At 42.2% G+C, this 19,580-nt stretch overlaps 1 protein-coding gene across 1 annotated transcript in view; it reads left to right on the top strand.

Annotated features, from left to right (window-relative positions):
• The window catches only part of LOC137355764 (voltage-dependent P/Q-type calcium channel subunit alpha-1A-like), a 644,715-nt gene that overhangs the window by 385,814 nt on the left and 239,321 nt on the right, over window positions 1-19,580 (top strand). Inside the window, exons 10-17 of the mRNA XM_068021264.1 lie at window positions 1,061-1,176; window positions 10,584-10,640; window positions 11,316-11,405; window positions 12,652-12,861; window positions 13,595-13,707; window positions 15,317-15,429; window positions 17,605-17,736; window positions 19,288-19,360. Coding sequence (XP_067877365.1) covers window positions 1,061-1,176; window positions 10,584-10,640; window positions 11,316-11,405; window positions 12,652-12,861; window positions 13,595-13,707; window positions 15,317-15,429; window positions 17,605-17,736; window positions 19,288-19,360 — 904 coding nt within the window. The remainder of the gene's footprint in view (window positions 1-1,060; window positions 1,177-10,583; window positions 10,641-11,315; window positions 11,406-12,651; window positions 12,862-13,594; window positions 13,708-15,316; window positions 15,430-17,604; window positions 17,737-19,287; window positions 19,361-19,580) is intronic.

Below are 19,580 nucleotides of genomic sequence, written 5' to 3'. Positions count from 1 at the left end.
CAAAATAAAATTACGTGGAGAGTTTTAAATATGTGGTTCTTTTGAAAGATTGAATTAATGTCATACATAGAGGTATATACTGCAGCTATATGGAGATTGTTTTACAAATAATGTGCACATTTCCATCCACAGAAATGATCAGAATTATAACTTCAGAGTTATATAAGAAATTAATCTCTTCATCTCCGGTGACCTCGACTAATTGTATTTAATGCAGCCCGCCTTCCTTTCATCAGTAGCCCTCAATAATCTCGCTGATTTATGTGTCTCTGGGCTTCCATTTATAGCCTGCCAGACTAGACTAGGGTTTAGTTGCTTCCTTTTTTCAAGTTTTACAGAAAAAGGGGGAAAAAACTTGCATTTATATCGTGCCTTTCACAACTATAGGAGGTCCCAAAGTGCTTAACAGCCTATCAGGTGCTTTTGAAGTGTAGTCACTATCATAATGGAGGAAACATGTCAGCCCAATTTGTGCAAAAAACAACTTCCCACAAACAGCGGTGTAATAACGAGCAGATAATCTGTTTGTTGGTTAAGTGATTAATATTGACCTGGACACTGGGGATAACTCCCCTGCCCCTCCTCAAGTAGTGACTTGGGATCTTTTATATCCACCTGAAAGGGCAGATAGGACCTCTGTTTAGCATCTCATCTGACAGGAGGGTACTCCTTCAGTGCTGCATTGGGACTGTCAACCTTGATTTTTGTGCTCAAGTCCTGGAGTGTGAATTAAACCTAAAGCCTTCTGATTCAGAGGTGAGAGTACTACCCACTGAGCTATGGCAACACACATGGGAATGTGTGATGCAAGGGAATGTTGTTCGGAGGCAGGGTTATCTCAGCTTCCTGATAGAATGACTGGTGCAGCAGCATTTTTTTTCTCTTCACTTGGCAACTGTTTACTGTGGCGTTATTGAAATCAGGAATTTCAGGGCCACATCAATGGTGCAGTGTTGTGAGTTTCTGATAGTGCTCTTGAATAAGATATTGACACAATTGTGGCCTCTAACAAAAGTCCAGTGTCACTACTCTAACAGGTTCTGGGAAATCTTTGTTGCAGGGAGTTTGCCAAAGAGAGAGAGAGGGTGGAAAATAGACGCGCATTCCTAAAACTGAGGAGACAGCAGCAGATTGAGAGGGAGCTGAATGGTTACCTGGAGTGGATTTGTAAAGCAGGTAAGTGTGGGACTCGAACAACAACCATGCTGAGCTGGAGTTTACTAAAAGACAAGGGATATTGTTGCCTTTGAAAGGGTACGAAGATAAACAACCAGGTTGAAGGTGACCGTTCAAGTTGAGAAGAATGTTTAAAAAGCAAACTGGATCCTTGACTTTATAAATAGAGGCAGCGAATACAAAAATAAAGAAATTATGCAAAATCTTTCTAAATTACTTGTTATGCTGCAGTGGAGTATTGTGTCCAATTCTGGGTAACCACGTTTTAGGAAGGATGGCAGGCCGTGGGATTGAATGCAGAGGGGATTTACTAGAATGGTACCAGGGTTAAGAGACTTATGTGAAGAGACTAGAGCAGCTGAGATTGTACTGCTTAGAGCAGAGAAAGTTAAAGGGAAATTTAATAGAGGTTCTCAAAATTATGAAGGGTTTTGATAGAGTAGAGAGGGAGAAATTGTTTCCACTGGCAGGAGGGGCAATAACCAAAGGACACAGGTTTAATACAATTGGTAAAAGAACCAGGGGAGATCAGGAGATTTTCTTTTTACACAGCAGGTTGTTATGATCTGGAATGTACCGTCTGAAAGGGCAGTGTGGGAGCAGATTCAATATTAACTTTCAAAAGTGAATTGGATAAATACTTGAAAAGGAAAAATTTGCAAGGCTACTGGGAAAGAGCAATGGAGTGGAATTAATTGTATCGCTCTTTCGCAGAGCTGACAGAGGAACTATGGGCTGTATGGCCTACTTTAATGCTATATGATTCTATTTGTCTAGTCATCTGGAAATTGTGTAGATACCTCTTTAAATAGTAGGCGTAGCTGTGAACTGTTAGAAAGTGGATCAACATTTGACTAAGCATATAAAATAACAAGTTAACTTTCAGTAGTTTCAGGAGCTCCAGGAGAGAGAAAAACAAAACAATCACCTGACAAATCGCTAGATACCATGCACATACACCCAGGTCACAGAATCCAAGTTCTGATGAAAGGAAATTGGGCTTATTCTCTCTCAGAAACTTCAGGCTGATTTCATAGAGCTATACAGCACAGAAACAGGCCCTTCGACCCATTGTGTCTGTGCCAGATTTGTACCTTTCAAGATTATGAATGGAATTGACAAAGTTGATGGAAGTAAATTGTTCACTGTGATCAAAAGTTCAAGTATCAGCCTGTTGTTAAAATGGATACGTTGGTAAGAAGGGAAGTTTGACAATAATTTTTAACATAGCAAGGAATAATATATTTGTAGCATAATCAGAAAATGCTGTAAACACTTAGCAGATCAGGCAGCACCTGTGGAGAGAGAAACAGAGATAATGTTAGCTTTCTACAATAAGTTAAAAGTGAATGTCATAACTGAGTGTTATGTGAACTTGCATATTACATACAATACATTTCTCACATATTAGATACTATAAGATACATTCTGTACTAGTTAGGAGTTCATCTAACCTGGGGGTTAAAGCTCAGATAGCATTGAAGGGTTGTATTGGAGAGTGGAGATAGCTGAATAAAGTCTGTGAAGCAAGTTAAATCTCAGTCTTGCTAAGTGTGTCATTAATGGAGGATCTGACAGTGATGATGAGGTCTAAAATATTGGATTAGGTTCCTGAACTGTTGCAGTCAGCTATGGTTTTAGGCAGATTGGAATCTCCTGGGATTAGAGGTGTAGATCTGTTTGATCCCAACGGTGAAGCAAGTGTAGTGACAGCGTGCTGGGTTGCGTGGCTGTAAGAGTTTGAGGCTTACGTGAACAACAGAGACCTGTTTCTCAATGGGGTGATGTTGATGCAGCGAGTGCAACAGAGGGCTTTGTTGCTCTACACTTGATGGCACAGGAGAACACGATGCTTATGACAAGGCTGTGAATGCATTAAATAATTATTATGTGGTGATGGTGAGTGCAACATTTCAGCGATATGTTTTTCGACAGATGAAGCAGACAAATGGGGAAACTGTTGTGCAGTTTGTCACTAAATTGCGCCAAACATCTAAGGGATGTAATTGTGGAATGGATTTGGATATTCAGCTCCGGGGTCAAGTTGTACAAAGTTGCCAGTCGAACTACTTGAAGCACAAGTTGCTCGAAAACGTTGTGTTAACCTTGGCGGAAACATTGAGGGTGGCAGCTTCATTTGAAGCTGTGGAAGCTCAATTCCAGCTGATGAAATTGGATGCAGATGCCTCAGCTTCAGGATGTCCTGGATCAAACTCAATCCAAGTGAACAAGCTTAGATCCTCCAGAGGGCAAGGTAGGAATTGCCTAAGTCAGACAGAGAAAGAGTGCTTCAAATGTGGAAATTTGAGACATTTTGGGAAGGATTCTTGCTGATTGGTGGGATGAAGGTGGACATCATCGTGGATGCTGCAAGTGATAGCAATATGATTGGTAGGAAATTGTGGGAAGAATTGAAGAAGAAGAGAATTGAGTGCACATTATGGAAATGTGTCAAGTTGTCCCCATACACATCCAAGATACCACTTTGAATTATGGGATGTTTCAAGGCTTTAGTGCAAGTAGGTGAGGAAATGGTAGATGCAAAGTTTGAGGTCATTGAAGAGAAAGGGGGAGCACTCATGAGCAGAGAGACAGCTCAAGCCTTAGGGGTGTTGTATGTTGGATTGAAGGTGCACTTAGTGAAGGTATATGCTGAACTGAAGGAGGCGTTCAAACCTGTTTTCCAAGGGATAGGAAAGCTTTGTGATTGTTAGGTCAAGCTGACCATTGATGACAACGTCAAGCCAGTAGCTCAGCCTGGATGAAGAACACCTTTTGGATTGAGGAGCAAGGTTGAAGCCAAGATCCAAGAGCTCTTGATCAAGATATTGTTGAGCCAATAGAAGGACCAACACCTTGGGTGAGTCCAGTAGTAGTAGTGGACAAACCAAATGGAGACGTAAGACTATACATCAACATGAGACTGGTGAATGAGGCAGTGGTTAGAGAACACCATCCTGTACCAACTGTCGATGATAAAACTCCAGGAGATGTTGACCCAGTAACGTGTTTTCTAAGTTGGACTTAAAGTGGGAGTACTACTAGCTAGAGTTGCACCCAGATTCTAGGAAGGTGACAGCGTTTGTCACACACTGTGGAATGTACTAATATAAAAGGCTGTTATTTGGTATAACTGCAGAACCTGAGATTTACCAGTACGGGATCCATAAAGTAATTCAAAGTGTCCCAGGAGAGGCCAATATTCTAGATGACATCATCATTCATGGTGCCTGTCATGAGGAACATGGTGAGAGGTTGAGACTAGTGTCGGCAAGGTTACAAGCAGCAGGTCTAATAGTGACTGCAGACAAACGCCTATTCAGGGTGTTAGAGCTGGTATTTATGTGTCACAAGTTGACAAGCAAAGGCATAAATCCAGCAAGAGAGAAAGTTAAGGTAGTGGCAGAGGCAAGAGAACCAGTGAGGTATGAGGGGTTTTCTTGGTCTAGTGCAAACTATTGTGCAAAATTCATACCAAACTTTTATTCAAAGGCTGATCCATTGATGAGGTTACTGAGGAAGAATGAATGATTTGTATTAGGCCCAAAGCAGAAGGATGCATTCAGAGCACTGAAGGAAAGTTTGATGAGTGCTCACACTCTTGGATATTATGATCCAACGAAGGTCATAGCGCACACCAATGGGACTTTGGTGGGACTAGGAGCAGTGCACGTGCAGACACCAAGAGTCATCGCATACACAAGCCGTGTGGAAAGGTAATATTCTTAGACAGAGAAAGAAGCCTTGGGACTGATCTGGGCATGTTAAAGATTTCATGCATACTTGTTTGGCATTGAATTTGAGTTGCTGACAGACCATAAACCACTGAGGACAATATACCCTCCAAGGTCAAAACCATGTGTTGCAATTGAGAGTTGGGTATTTAGACTTCAGCAATACAAGTACAAGGTTAGTCACATTGTGGGGAAGACGAACATTGTGGATTCACTATCAAGACTACTGGAGCTGGAAGGGTCTACGCTAGAGGAGGAAGCGGAATAGTTTGTGCGATTTGTAATGGTACATTCGACCCCCAGAGCAATGACAATTAGGGAGATAGAGAGAGAGTCAGACAGATATCCAGAACGAGAAGACATCAGGCAGACTATCCAGACAGGAGAGTGGGAGAAGTGTACACACAAGTCCTACGTTGCTGTGAGAGATGAACTGTACACAATGGGGAAATGTGTGCTCAGAGGCAACAGACTTGTAGTGGCAAGGCAGCTAAGGAATAGAATGGTGGCATTGGCTCATGAAAGTCATTTAGGAATTGTCAGTATGAAGCAGAACCTGAGAACTAAGTTTGGTGGCCTGGAATGGAGAAGGATGCAGAAAAATTTGTCAAATCCTGTCATGGATGTCAAGTTGTTAGACAACACAACCCACCTGAACCAATACGCAGCACATTGCTACCAGCTGGACCAGGGACTAGAGACTCAAGCGTTTCTGACACCAGGCTGATAGCATACAGTCCAGAGGCACAGATGAAGGCTCCGGAAAGGAAACGGGTACCATCAAGTCTAGGGACAACAACCAGAGTTTCTGAGATGGCAGGGAGTGCCAAACGTCAGAGAAGACCACCCAAGAAATATAAGGATTTTACCTAAAGTGCATGTATTCATTTGTTGAATGCCAGAAAAATCATGGACATGTTTTCATCTGATAAGGGAAGGATGTCTCGATCCTAACTGATTGTTATGTGGACTTGCATATTAGATACAATACGATACTCATATATTAGATACAATACAGTACACACATATTAGATACTATAAGGTGCATTCTTTAATAGTTAGGAGGTCATCTGACCTGGGAGTTAAAGGGCCAGATAGCACATGTTGAAGGACTTTATCTGGAAAGTGAAGATGGCTGAATAAAGTCTGTGGAACAAGTTAAATTTCAGTCTTGCTAAGTGTCATTGCTGGAGGACCTTACAGGGAAGACCTTGCAGTAATTCACACAGGGTACTGGCCACTGGTCTAACGTCTGCCCAGGACAGTTGGGACAGTCCTGACCAACATTTAGTAATAGACAGATTGTCAACTTCCTGTTCCCCACCCTGCTCTTTTCAATTTCCCGCTTTCCTTTCTCCCCCACATGAAAGTGAAGGAGAGAGAGAAAGAAGAGTCGGTGGATAGTGAGACAGCAGTAAAAGAGAAGAGACACAGCAAAACAGTAAAAATAGTGAAAATTAGCCTGCAGGGCAGAAGAGGCTGAGTTCTTTTTGCTTGGGCAGAGCCTGAGAAAAGCCCAGCTTACAGTGTTGTAAGTGTAATGAAAAGCTTTTTATGTTGTCTGCCGCAACATAAATGCGATGCGTGTTCAGTTGATTGAAGATCTCAAACAGGTGTTTTAAACAGCTAAACTATTATTTAATGCAGAGCTGTCTATTTACAGGACCTACCTCTTAGACTTATGGTAGCAGAGTGAATCTGGCAAGTAGTTACATTACTGCATCCTGGCACATAGCTCATTAGCATACTAAGATCTTAAAGGTACATCACTCTTAAAGGCAATCACACAACATCCCTCTTTTTTCCAAAGATGTCTTATATGCTAATAGTAAAAATACATAAAATTAGATAATATCAAAATTATTTAGACATGAATAGAGATTGAGAAATTTACAAATGTAGAAACTTAGGAGTCCATGTATCGATTCAGTAGATTGATAACTCTTCCAGATCTGGTTCGTTGTGGTGCTGGCAGTTCTCTAGAGAGCAGGAGTGAAGGCGCGGCATAGTTGTTCTGTTGCTGGGTTTCCAGACTGCTCTGTTTGATGCTGGTCAGACCAGGTTCCAGTCCTTGGAGATTTCCTCTTGGCGATGCTCTTGTGGATGGTTATGATGTTGAGGTCCTTACACGCTGGCAGTCCTGCCACTGCTGGTCTGCACGTGTCTACTAGGGAGAACGTTTGTGGTTTCCATGCCAACTTGCCATAGCTGCATTGCATTTTTGATGTGCCATTGCGAGGGATCGGTGACCCATTGTAAACAGGTAACTTGGCAGTCGTCAGTTATATCATTGATCTCCAATCGCTCGGGTACAGAGCTTTGAGGATTTGGACTGGTAGGATATTTGAACTAATGCTGGTGTCAGTCTTGACCTTGAGTGTATGCTTGCCAGCTTTCTTTGGGCACTTGATGTGAATAGTGGTGAAAGTTTCCAGTTGCTGGACTACATCAACATGATGTGTCAGGTTCACAATGTGAAATGTTTGCTCGTCTTCTGACTGAGACTTACTTGTCTCGGAGTCATGGCTCAAGTCTGTTTCGCCATGGACTTTGTATATCGGCTTGCGTTTATGCAGGTCTCTGGCGCTTTCCTTGCTGCTGTTGCCCTGTTTTCGGTTTGCTTGTGTTCTACCGTGACTTCTGGCTGCATCTTTGGAGTCAGAATTCCTGCATAGGCGGGCCCAGTGTCCTTTTACACCGCATGCCTTGCACAGGTCACAAAATGCAGGACAACTTCTCCGTGAGTGGGACGAACCACACTTACCACACCACTTGCTTGCCCTTTTCGATCTGGTTATGGTGTCGATACTGTTGGCTACACCTAGTGCTTGCAGGTGCTGCTGTCCAGCGACAATGGCTTCACATTTCCTGCCATCTTCCAGTAGTGCGTCAATGCTGTTTCCTTTCCTTTTCCCCAAGAGATCCTTCTGAAATGCTTCAATGGGTGTTGATACAATCACCAAGTCCATTAGTTACTCTGACATTGCAGTTTCTGAGAAATCACATTTGTTGCCCTTAGTATGGCATCTGCTGACAAACTGGTCTATTAATTCCTGTGGCTGTTGCCAGTAGGCCATCAATTCCAGCCGGTGAATTCGAAAATTCACTCTCAATCGGAGCTAATCTTCCAGCACTTTCCATATCTTTGCGGGATCTTTCTGATCCTGTTCAGATAATCCAGAGGTATTGATTCTGTGCAATCCCTCATTTCCAAATGCTATCATTATTTTTATAGCCTGTTTTTCTAGTTCTTCAATTACTTGGTCTGTAAAGCATAATTGCATTCTTTGATGGAACAGTTTGAACTCAGATAGGATGTCCGAGGTTTTCCAGTTCATGCTGGGAAAATTGGTATCCATGTTCCTTTTTTTTGCTTTAAGATGTGGTTCTGTGACTCCATACTGCTTTCCCAATAAAAAATTCTCTGTTTTATAGACTGGCTGCTTTGATTGACAGCAGCAGGTGTTTAGCAGTGCTTGTCTGTCTGTTTATACAGTTGTGCAAGAGGCATTTCAAGTGCTTTATTTGCTGGAGTTTGTTTGTACAGCCGGTCAAGAGGCAATTCCTCATGCTTGAGTGGTTTTATGCATTTTTTAAGCTCAGGCTGAGTGAATGAAAGCTCTTCACACTGGAGTGATTTAATGGGTTTCTTCTTATAGCTCTAATTGCAAGCTGCATGAACGGATTCCCGCGCTTCTTGCTATCGGACGCCTCCTGTAATGGTGTGGACCTGGTCAGCATGGGGGAGCCCTTGAAAACAATTGATCAGCCTGAGATAGGGATTGGATTTTCCCTACTTTTTTTCTTTTACTGAGCCTTTTAAAAAAAATCAACTTTGCAAACACCTCAAAGCTTTTTCTTCAGCTGGGGTTCATGTACCGATAGCACACTGTCTCATCCACTCACAGTGATTGATTTGCAGCCTGTTGTTCAGCTCTGTCTTCAGCTGGAGGTGAGCTTTTTTTCTTCTTTACACTGTTTGGGCCGGTGTTTCTTTTAACTTTCTCTCTTTTAGATGTAGGTAGTTTTTAAAGCTGTTTTCCTGTGGTCTTCAATCTTGGATCCTGTCTTCTCAGCACAACTGCCACCATGTAATGAGAAGCTTTTTTATGTTGTCTGATGCAGCATAAATGAGATGCGTGGAGTTCAGTTGATTGAAGATCTCAAACAGGTTTATTAAACAGCTAAACTATTATACAGTGCGGAGCTATCTATTTACAGGACCTACCTCTTGGTGTTACACTAGCAGAGTGAATCTGGCAAGTAGCCACATGACTGCATCCTGGCACATAGCTCATTAGCATACTAAGATCTTAAAGGGCATCACTCTTAAAGGCAATCACACAACAATAAGAATCACTGAATTAGATACGACAGTTAGCTTATGCATTTGGAGATTAGGTGTATGTGAGTAGGCAGGGCATACTTGTAGTCCATCTCTGATGTCTACCAATATTTTGTTGGTGGTTCCACCTACGACAGAAGCTGGAAGGAATTAGTGAACTGACAGCTGATTAATATCTCTATGGATACAGCAATTAGCCCAAGGAAAAGAACCATTGAAGATATCGCATAATTAACAGCAATTCTCCATGTCAAACATCCCAGAACTTAAATCAATCTTTAATTTACTCTTCTCAGGAAATCTGTTTTATGTACACATAAGGAATATATATTGCTATGACCAGGTGAGAAAGAGGTCTAGGGTTCCCTTTCAGCCTTCACCTGGTCTTACTGTAACAGGGTTTAATTTTTAAGCACACTGTGTTTTTAGCTCCCTCTTGGTGAATCCTTGTTCACCGCTTTCCAATTATAAGGCAAAGAAACCAGCACAAACAGGCTTTCTTAGGTTTAAAGAAGAAAAGTTGAAATTTATTAAACTTAAACTCTAATTCGGTTAACGCCTACGGATACATGACATGCCCACACTAGCATGCATACACGATACACGCATGCAAATAGAGACAGCAAAGAGCAGAAGAAAAAATAAAGTGGAAAAGTTTGAGGCAATATCTGAAGAGTTGGTGTTACGGTTCTTCAAGCTCACTGTAGAGTCCTTGATTGTAGGTAGATCTTGCTTTTTGTTGGGGCCCAGTTCTTAAACCTTGATCGCTGTAGGAGACTTTTCTCTCTTGGTGTTCATGTGTCTTCAGTGGATTCAGAGGCTTGTGAGAAAGAGATGGGAGCAGACAGGCGAGATCTTCTCAGTTCAGGAGAAAACAATTTTCTGCCCAAACTGTTTGCAAATTCAAAAAAACTCAAATTGCACAGCCGCTTAGTCATGTGACTAGTTGGTTTGACCATTTCGGTTTGTGTATTTGGCCATCTTAGCAGTCAACCTGGAATGCGAGCTCCCCCACCTTCAACGTCTGAATAAAAAGTCCATTGTGGGTTGAATGTGTCAGGAAATGGCTGCTTTGTCCTTCCAAACACTGTCTGTTGATATGCAAATGTCTTTTCCAGCCACGGCTGATCTGTTTAACAAGTCCTTTCTTCATCCAGTAACATTTCAAAATCAGTGTTCATGACAAAATTAATGTTCTTCATTCTTGACAGTTGGGGGCCTAGCATGACAATATGTTTTAGGAAATATTTTGCAGTGTTAATTAAATTGCATAACCTTTCATCATATTCCCATTTTTTTCCTATTATTTGACTATTCATTTCATGCAGAGGAGGTGATACTGGCAGAGGAGGAGACTGACACTGAGGAGAAATCACCCTTTGATGGTAAGGCTCTTTTTAAAAGACATATTCTCTTCACTTAGTAAAACGAGCATACTGGGAACTATTTGGATAATAGTTAAAGTTTTAAAGAGGATCATTATTCTCAGCTCCCATTGCTTGTATGAAACATTCCCAGATCAAATATAGCATAGTTAGATGCAGTCTCTCCCATCAACCATTATATCGACCTGATTGAGTGAAATGCACAAGTTAGTGAATCCCTTTTACAGAACTCAAAATTGGTCAGGAAAGTTAGAACTGGGCATTTATGGGAATGTGTTAGTATTTACAGGGGTCCCAATAATATGTCACAATTTCCAGGTACTTGGGACTCCCTCGGAGTGCCTCAGCAATTTCAGGGAGTCCCTGGGAGTGTGTCAGTATTTGCAGGGAGTGCCTGGGAATGTGTCGATAATTTCAGGGAGTCCCTGGGAGTGCGTCAGTATTTGCTAATACTTCTCTAGGTTCCCCAGAAGTATATCAGTATTTACAAGTGTCCTTGGTAGTGTGTTAACCTTTCCAGGAGGACCCCATAGAGAAAATTTGAAACTCATTATTTTAAAAAGCTGATTTCCTTCTTCAAAGAGTCAGGTTTCGCTTTGGAAGAATTGAGCCTCTCCACTCCATCTAATGCATTTTCTCTCTCTTCATCTGTCTTTTCCTGTCTGTTTTATCCAGCTATGAGGAGAGGAACAATAAAAAAGAGTAAAACCGATTTACTGAATCCTGAGGAGGGTGAAGATCACCTGGCGGACATCTCCTCTGTTGGTGAGTGTTTTACAAAGTGCTGCTCTAAATGTCAGGAAGTGTGACAAACACAGTAAAAGGTGTTTTGAAATTCCCCAATGGCTCCATTGGAAAATGCAGTGTGGAATTGACTGGACAGAGCAATAAAGTTACGGATTCATTCCAGGTTTGTATCAAATCGGGCTGATCTCAGTCATAACACAGTAAGGGAGTCTGAACCATCTTCAACCACAATTCCTTCTCCAGTGACTGTTTGTTTATTTTTATTTAGAGATACAGCACTGAAACAGGCCCTTCGGCCCACCGAGTCTGTGCAGACCACCCATTTATACTAACCCTACAGTAATCCCATATTCCCTACCACCTACCTACACTAGGGGCGATTTACAATGGCCAATTTACCTATCACCTGCAAGTCTTTGGCGGTGGGAGGAAACTGGAGCACCCGGCAAAAACCCACGCGGTCACAGCGAGAACTTGCAAACTCCACACAGGCAGTACCCAGAATTGAACGCGGGTCCCTGGAGCTGTGAGGCTGCGGTGCTGACCACTGTGCTACCCTACTGTGTTGTTGTTTAGGTTCACATGTGCAGGACAGATGAGGTACTGGAGGTGGCTGGTTAAACTACAGACACACTGTTCTAATTATCTGGTCCCTTCCTGATCAATTTTAAGTTTTGCAAAAGGGCTTGACTAAATTGCCCATCTCATATCCATTATTGTGCAAAGTGAAATAGAGAGGCAGTAACTAATGTTCTTGAACTATGTAAATCTTCATTTAAATGAAGCATTTTTCTTACTCAGCCATCATGGTTTGGGCTTTCTCAGTGACTTGGTGCATTAAATACATCATCTGGTGTGATTCTGAGTTGAAGAAGAGCCAAGGTTCCACACCTGGTCTTTGCTGAATTTACTGACCTCAGTCAGGGTGTTCCTGTTGGCTTCAGTGCACCTGGGCTAAGGAGGGGGCAGGAAATCATCTAGGATTACTGCTCTGGATTGCTGCAAGAATCTGCGCAAGTTGCGGATTTAGTTAGGGGGTAGAATTGGACTTGATTTTGATGGCCCCGCAGTTGTATAGCTTGCACGTGATGATTGTCCACTTAAATCAGGTATTGAATAGCTGCTGGTCCTCAGCAAACTACTTCAGCACAAGGGGAGGCGAGAAGAAGGGAAAACCAGAGAGTGGGCAAAATCAGAAATATTAATCTATATGCTAAGCTGATGTTTTTATTAATTGGCTGTGTGTTGTTTTCTCCTGGAACAGGATCTCCTTTTACAAGAGCAAGTATTAAAAGTGCCAAACTTGAGGGTTCTTCATTTTTCCGTAAGAAGGAAAGACGGTTTCGCTTCTTCGTCCGACGGGTAGTGAAAACTCAGGCCTTTTACTGGACTGTCCTTAGTCTGGTAGCACTCAACACCTTGTGTGTTGCAATTGTACACTACAAACAGCCAGACTGGCTCTCCGACTTCCTCTGTGAGTTTCTCAGCAGGACATTCATACACTGTTGTACATTAGAATGAAGGAGTGGGTGGCACACAGGTCAGCCTGTGTTATGACTTAGATACAGAGCGAGAGGGTGGTGGAATCTTGTCTAACATGTCATCACACACGTATTCCAAGGAGTTACATCCTCACAGTCCTATTTAAATAGCTGTTAACACATTATAATTCATTAAAAGTAGGTGTTATGCCATTAACAAAATGTCGTTGAGTTTTTAGACTTCTTGTTTAGACATCCTATTTGAGGGGTTTGCTGGTTACTAAGAAGAAGGTTATTTTAATGAGGCTGGCTGCTGTCCGACTCTAGGAAAACTCACTATGGTCTAATTGTACAGAGTGCCTAGGGAAGTCCTGCAGGAATAGTGCATCCTGCACACGTTGTGGGGGGGGGGGGGGGGAACTCAGTATATTATAGCAGAATAATATATCCTATATCTATTATAGTAGAACAGTGTATTCCATGTGTTATAGTAGAATAGACCTTGTATATGTTATATAATAACAGCACGGTTTATATGTATTAAGGAATCCAGCAACTTGTATTTTTATGTAGAATTCGGCAACCTATATATGCAAATTCCTGTGTCCCCATTTATAATGGGGATTGCTTATCTAAACTTGTCATGCTGTAATTATGCTCTCCTGCCATTGGTTAGATTATTTATGCCCTGTAGTTAACTGATTGTCTTTTTTTCTCCATTTTCAGACTATGCAGAATTCATTTTCTTAGCACTCTTTATGTCAGAAATGTTTATAAAAATGTATGGGCTTGGGACTAGGCCTTACTTTCATTCTTCTTTCAACTGTTTTGATTGTGCGGTAAGTGGCATTTAACAATTTCTTTCTGAGTCTTTTATTCTTGGGACTCCCTATGATGTCTTAATTGGTAAATGCACTGCACAGTGAGGAGCTACGGCATAGACCAGGAAAGACCTGGATTCATGTCTGCCCTGTGCTAATTTAGCTAATCTTGCTGTATGGGCTCATGGAGGATGAGGCTTGGAGGCCCTGCTGGTGCCTGGAAGCTGTATACTGGAGTGTGCCATCATGTTCAGGGGAGGCAGATGGAAATGTCATATTGGTTAATTTTATGAAAATGGGTTAGTTGTCGAACTGGTTAGTTAGTATGTTGAAGAGTGGAGAAGCTCAGTTATGGTGAGATCTCTCTCTCTGCCGTAGGCTTTGGGCTGGATTTTGTGGAGGAGGCGGGGCTCCCAGCGCCAGGCCGAAAAGGCGAGCGAAACCCCACCTCTGCATGTTTTTCAGCCCCCCACAGCAATCCTCCGGTCTTTTGGGGTCAAAGTATAAGGAGGCAGGATCCCTGCCCCTTTAAAGACTTTACAGAGATGGGGATCCCGCCCCCAAGAGCTGCCGGCCAATCCAGGGCTAGAAATTCAGCAGTACCGGCAGCGCCACCGGGTGCGGTGGCCACTGCCAGTAGTGCAGAGGCCTCGGACCCAGGCCCAGTGGTGGAACCCCAGAGAAGAGGTAGATGAGGCGGGGTCGTTGGGGCCAGTCTGGAAGGCCCCGGCGAGGGGGTGGGCGTTCAGCTTACTGGGAGGGGAGGTCCCAGGAATACAGTTGTTCCTGGAGGAGGGTGGTCCTCCGTGGGCCACAAACTGCACATGAAGGAGGGACCTCCACCACCCCAAGCCAACAGGGAGGGCACCTCATTTTACAACGCATCCTCCCTGCCAGGCGGAGGCCCTTCACCTCCGCTGTTAAGGGCCCTTATTTGGCCTCTGGATGGGAAGGGCGTCGTCAGCCTATCCCGCCCCCAGAAGAATCGGAACCAGGATTCCCGGTGTTGGGTCCCGTGGCAGGTGATTCTGCTCCAATTCTCCGGCACCCCCCACCCCCTGCCACGAAACCCACCCTCGGGATGAGAACAAAATCTGCCGCTTTGAATGTGATGAACAGGTGAAAAATTGCTTTGGTAGGTGTGTGGCAACATTTTAAATATGTTCATGAAGATTTTGTCTGGTTGGTATTTGTAGTCAAAACGTAAATGCATTCAAAAGGAAATACCAATGGAGTAAACCTGCATAAACTTGTTTACGGTGTTGGCAGGCTTCATTTGTGGAGACATTACAGAAAAGTATAATTCTGTCTTAAGTTAATGTCCACACATGTACCCTTTCAGTAGGGTTCATTGGATAGTGATGATCTCACTCTTTTTCCGCTCTATTCCATTTCTATTAGTAAATCTGAAAAGAAAGATGAGTTATTACTTTGCATATGACTGTTGATGAGAACCCTGAATCAGAATCATTTCTGGTGAAGGGCCCCTGTAGAATTGGTTAGCCGTCTTGCATTCAGACAGAGCTGCTGTGTATTCTCAATGTTCTGTGTTTCGATTTGTGATTTCCAGTATACCTAGTTTCTTTCTCTCTATTGATGGGTGAACCTTTCCTCTGTCTTGTTGCAGGTTATTATAGGCAGTATTTTTGAAGTGTTCTGGGCTGCTGTTAAGCCAGGTACCTCTTTTGGCATCAGTGTTTTACGGGCACTCAGGTTACTGCGAATATTCAAAGTTACAAAGTAAGTTTGCCCGGTTCTCCATCCTGTCTGTTCCACATTTGGCTGATACTATTGATGTTCACATATTCCAGATTGGGCTGAAATTGTTGATTTGCACTGAATTTGATTCACTGATTACTTTGGCTGGAGTTAAAATTATTGCAAGTAGGGTAGAATGTAAATTGATTGACAGTAAATTCAAATGAACTATTCAGTGAGTTAGAACCTGTGCTTCTACCTGGGACCAGGGTTAAAATCCATCGAACACTAATGGGAACATAATCTTCTCTCTCTGCTGTTTTTGAGGGTCCTACATGAGCTGAGTTTGTCAAATCTCGATTAAGTTCTGTGATCCCACAAAACTGCCCACAATTGGCAATCTCAGTGAGAGACCACAGTATTGCTGAGGTGGAAATGAAAATGTATTATACTAGTGCAATAGGGGGCACTCCTCTGAGGTGTATTTGTGGAAGCAGTGTAGAGGGAGCTTTACTCTGTATCTAACTGTGTTGTACCTGACCTCAGAGGGCTGGATGTTGACACTGGGTGCTGGAATGAAAAATGTGTTTCAAACCCCAGTACTAACATTCCTGAGCTGGACTAGCACCCTAAGTATCCATACTTAGTGACCAGTTTTAAAATGGCAGAGGACTTGGAGCAGGTCTCCTTCCCTTTTCATACATTGATGGTGAATGCCATAAGCTGCCATTAGGTTGAACATATCCCAATTGTTTTCCCATATATAGACGAACAAACTAATTCAAACAATCTGATGGGTGCATCTGCATCCCTGTGTGCCACACTGAACACCTCATTGTAGTGCCATGACAATAGTGCATAAATCCTTGGATAATCCTGTCGTCAGAACATCTTACTCTGTCATCTATTATCTCCCAAAAAATGTAAAAGCAAAAAGTATAAGAGGGTGAGTTGTGAGGAGGATGCAGAGAGGCTTCAGGGTGATTTGGACAAGTTGAGTGAGCGGGCTAATGCATGGCAGATGCAGTATAATGTGGACAAATGTGAGGTTATCCACTTTGGTAGCAAAAACAGGAAGGCAGATTATTATCTGAACGGCTATAAACTGAGAGAGGGGAATATGCAGCGAGACCTGGGTGTTCTCGTACACCAGTCGATGAAGGTAAGCATGCAGGTCCAACAGGCGGTAAAAAAGGCAAATGGAATGTTGGCCTTCATAGCGAGAGGATTCGAGTACAGGAGCAGGGATGTCTTGCTGCAATTATACAGGGCCTTGGTGAGGCCACACCTGGAATATTGTGCACAGTTTTGGTCTCCTTATCTGAAGAAGAATGTTCTTGCTATGGAGGGAGTGCAGTGAAGGTTTACCAGACTGATTCCTGGGATGGCGGGACTGACATATGAGGAGAGATTGAGTCGGTTAGGATTATATTCACTGGAGTTCAGAAGAGTGAGGGGGGAGCTCATAGAAACCTATAAAATGCTAACAGGACTTGACAGGGTAGATGCAGGAAGGATGTTCCCGATGGTGGGGGAGTCCAGAACCAGGGGTCATAGTCTAAGGATACGGGGTAAACCTTTCAGGATTGAGATGAGGAGAAATTTCTTCACCTAGAGAGTGGTGAACCTGTGGAATTCACTACCACAGAAAGCAGTTGAGGCCAAAACATTGTATGTTTTCAAAAAGGAGTTAAATATAGCTCTTGGGTCTAAAGGGATCAAAGGGTATGGGGCGAAAGCCGGAACAGGCGACTGAGTTGGATGATCAGCCATGATCATAATGAATGGCAGAGCAGGCTCGAAGGGCCGAATGGCCTACTCCTGCTCCTATTTTCTATGTTTCTATGAATAAACTTGCAAAGTATTCTACAGAGGATATTTGGCTATATACAATATTTAGTGTTTAGTCTTGACATAATGAGGTATTGAATTGAGACTGCTAGTTGGTCAAATACTACATCCAGTAACAATGTATCATCAATACAAGTTTAATGATCATTACAAATTTTATTTTGAACAAACTGATTTTTTTTTAAGTGGTACCTTCCTTTTAGAGGAATGCTTGCGATTGTTCAGGTGGGATCGGGCTTTCAGTCTGTATAAACAAACACTGAGAACATTTCTCATTCTCAGTAACGCAGGTAGAGGATTTTGTGCTGTATCGAATTTTAGCTTCCTCTACCACTATAAAACTGATCGAGATTTCTTCTTCCCCAGGTACTGGGCTTCTCTTCGAAACTTGGTCGTCTCCTTACTGAGCTCCATGAAGTCTATTATTAGCTTATTGTTCCTATTGTTCCTCTTTATCGTTGTATTTGCTCTTTTAGGGATGCAGCTCTTTGGCGGCCAGTACGTATCAGATTCCTAGATATTTTGTTGTGTATGCATGTCATCTGTGATTGTATTCTTAAATCAAATCTTGCATCATATTGTAAATATTTAACTATATGAAGGAAATGGTTTGATTAGCAATAATGGTACATGTAATGGGGTCATAGCCAGGGACTGATTTCAAACATTATCAACTGCAGTAGGAGATCTTGCTAAGTAAGCACTGTACTATAATTGATTATTGTGTGTGGTTTTGCTAAATACTGTGTTACGGTCGATCGTGGTGTGTGACTTTGCTATGTTATGATTGAACATGGAGGGAACTTTGTCCAAACACAACTGTGAATAAAAGTTGTAGGTTTGACAAGAAGGAACAAGTTTTATAGTCAGATGAGTCGAGTTTGTGCTGCTGTTGCTTTTATCCATATAAACAGTGCTGTAATGTGTTCACCTTTTCTGAATGCATCACATCTGGTTCTTTTTTTTTTGCTTTTTGTCAGTTTTTCTCCCCTGCTTTCCTCCTGAGAGCCTTGACTCCTTGCTAGGATAAAGTGTTTCTGACTTTGTAACAGTAACATTGCCAACATATTGTTTATCTGTGTAGTAATATGGATCTGTTTCAAAAATAGCAAAATTAATGCTTTTTAGATATGATTTTCAAAAAAAATTGGAATGCTCCAACTCACATCATTGTATATAAAATTATGAGGAGCATTGATAGGTTAGTTAGGAAGAAACTTTTTCCCTTAGCGGAGGTGTCAATAACCAGGGAGCATAGATTTAAGGTAAGGGGCAGGAGGTTTAGAGGGGATTTGAGGAAAAGAATTTTCACCCAGAGGGTGGTTAGAATCTGGAACGCACTGCCACAACATTTGAGAAGTATTTAGATGAGCACTTGAAATGCCATAGCATACAAGACTATGGGCCAAGTGCTGGAAAATGGGATTAGAATAGTTAGGTGCTTGATGGCCGGCATGGACACGATGGGCCGAAGGGCCTGTTTCTGTCCTGTATAACTCTATGACTCTATGATTCTATGACATAATTGTTTATATAGAAGTGCAAGAAAGTTGAAGCATAACATAAGTCTACCATTTTTAACAAGTTACGGGGAAAGGGAGGATTTGAAAATAACAAGAGATTAGATGCCCTGATAACAAATTTGATGAATGCACTGCCTACTCTCAATCAAACAGAGCAGGCCAATTCTTGGGCTGAATTAGCAGATCTTAGCAGGGCAAGCAACTGGGATGCTGCACCTGACATCCACGCCCCAGATCCAAGAAGGGAAAAGTCCATCTCTATTCAGTGACCTGAACGGGAAAGTGTGTATGCAGGAAGAAGAGTCAAGTTTTCATTGTGATACCTACCCTACCCTATAGTTAAATAGACTTTCACTGTCTATGCTCACATATAAAGAATGAGCATTTGGGTAAGGCATTGCAACAGGCAAGAAGGATTTCAGAAAAGTAGGGGGGACAATTAGAAAGAAAGCATAATGTGTTTTCAAATGAACCAGCAAGAAAAACATAGTTTTGATTCCAAGTTCCCTCTTTTTAAATGTTACAGATTTAATTTTGAGACTGGCACACCCTCCACCAACTTTGACACTTTCCCTGCAGCAATAATGACTGTATTTCAGGTAAGATACGATGGTATAACACTGGCTGCAGGCAAGCAGGTAGAAATAAGTCAGGACAGTGAAAATCCCACCAATTCTCATTAGTCTTGAGTAAAAAAAAATGTAGATTAGTTCTTTAAAAATTAATAAATAGCAATGTACAGTATTTCTATAAAACCTTTTATGTCAATATGTCTCAAAGAACGTCACACAATGAATTACTGTTATGCAGGCAATTAAA

Source organism: Heterodontus francisci, chromosome 43 (assembly GCF_036365525.1).
Source record: "Heterodontus francisci isolate sHetFra1 chromosome 43, sHetFra1.hap1, whole genome shotgun sequence".
NCBI lineage: Eukaryota > Metazoa > Chordata > Chondrichthyes > Heterodontiformes > Heterodontidae > Heterodontus > Heterodontus francisci.
This window is presented reverse-complemented; position numbering and strand designations above follow the sequence as displayed.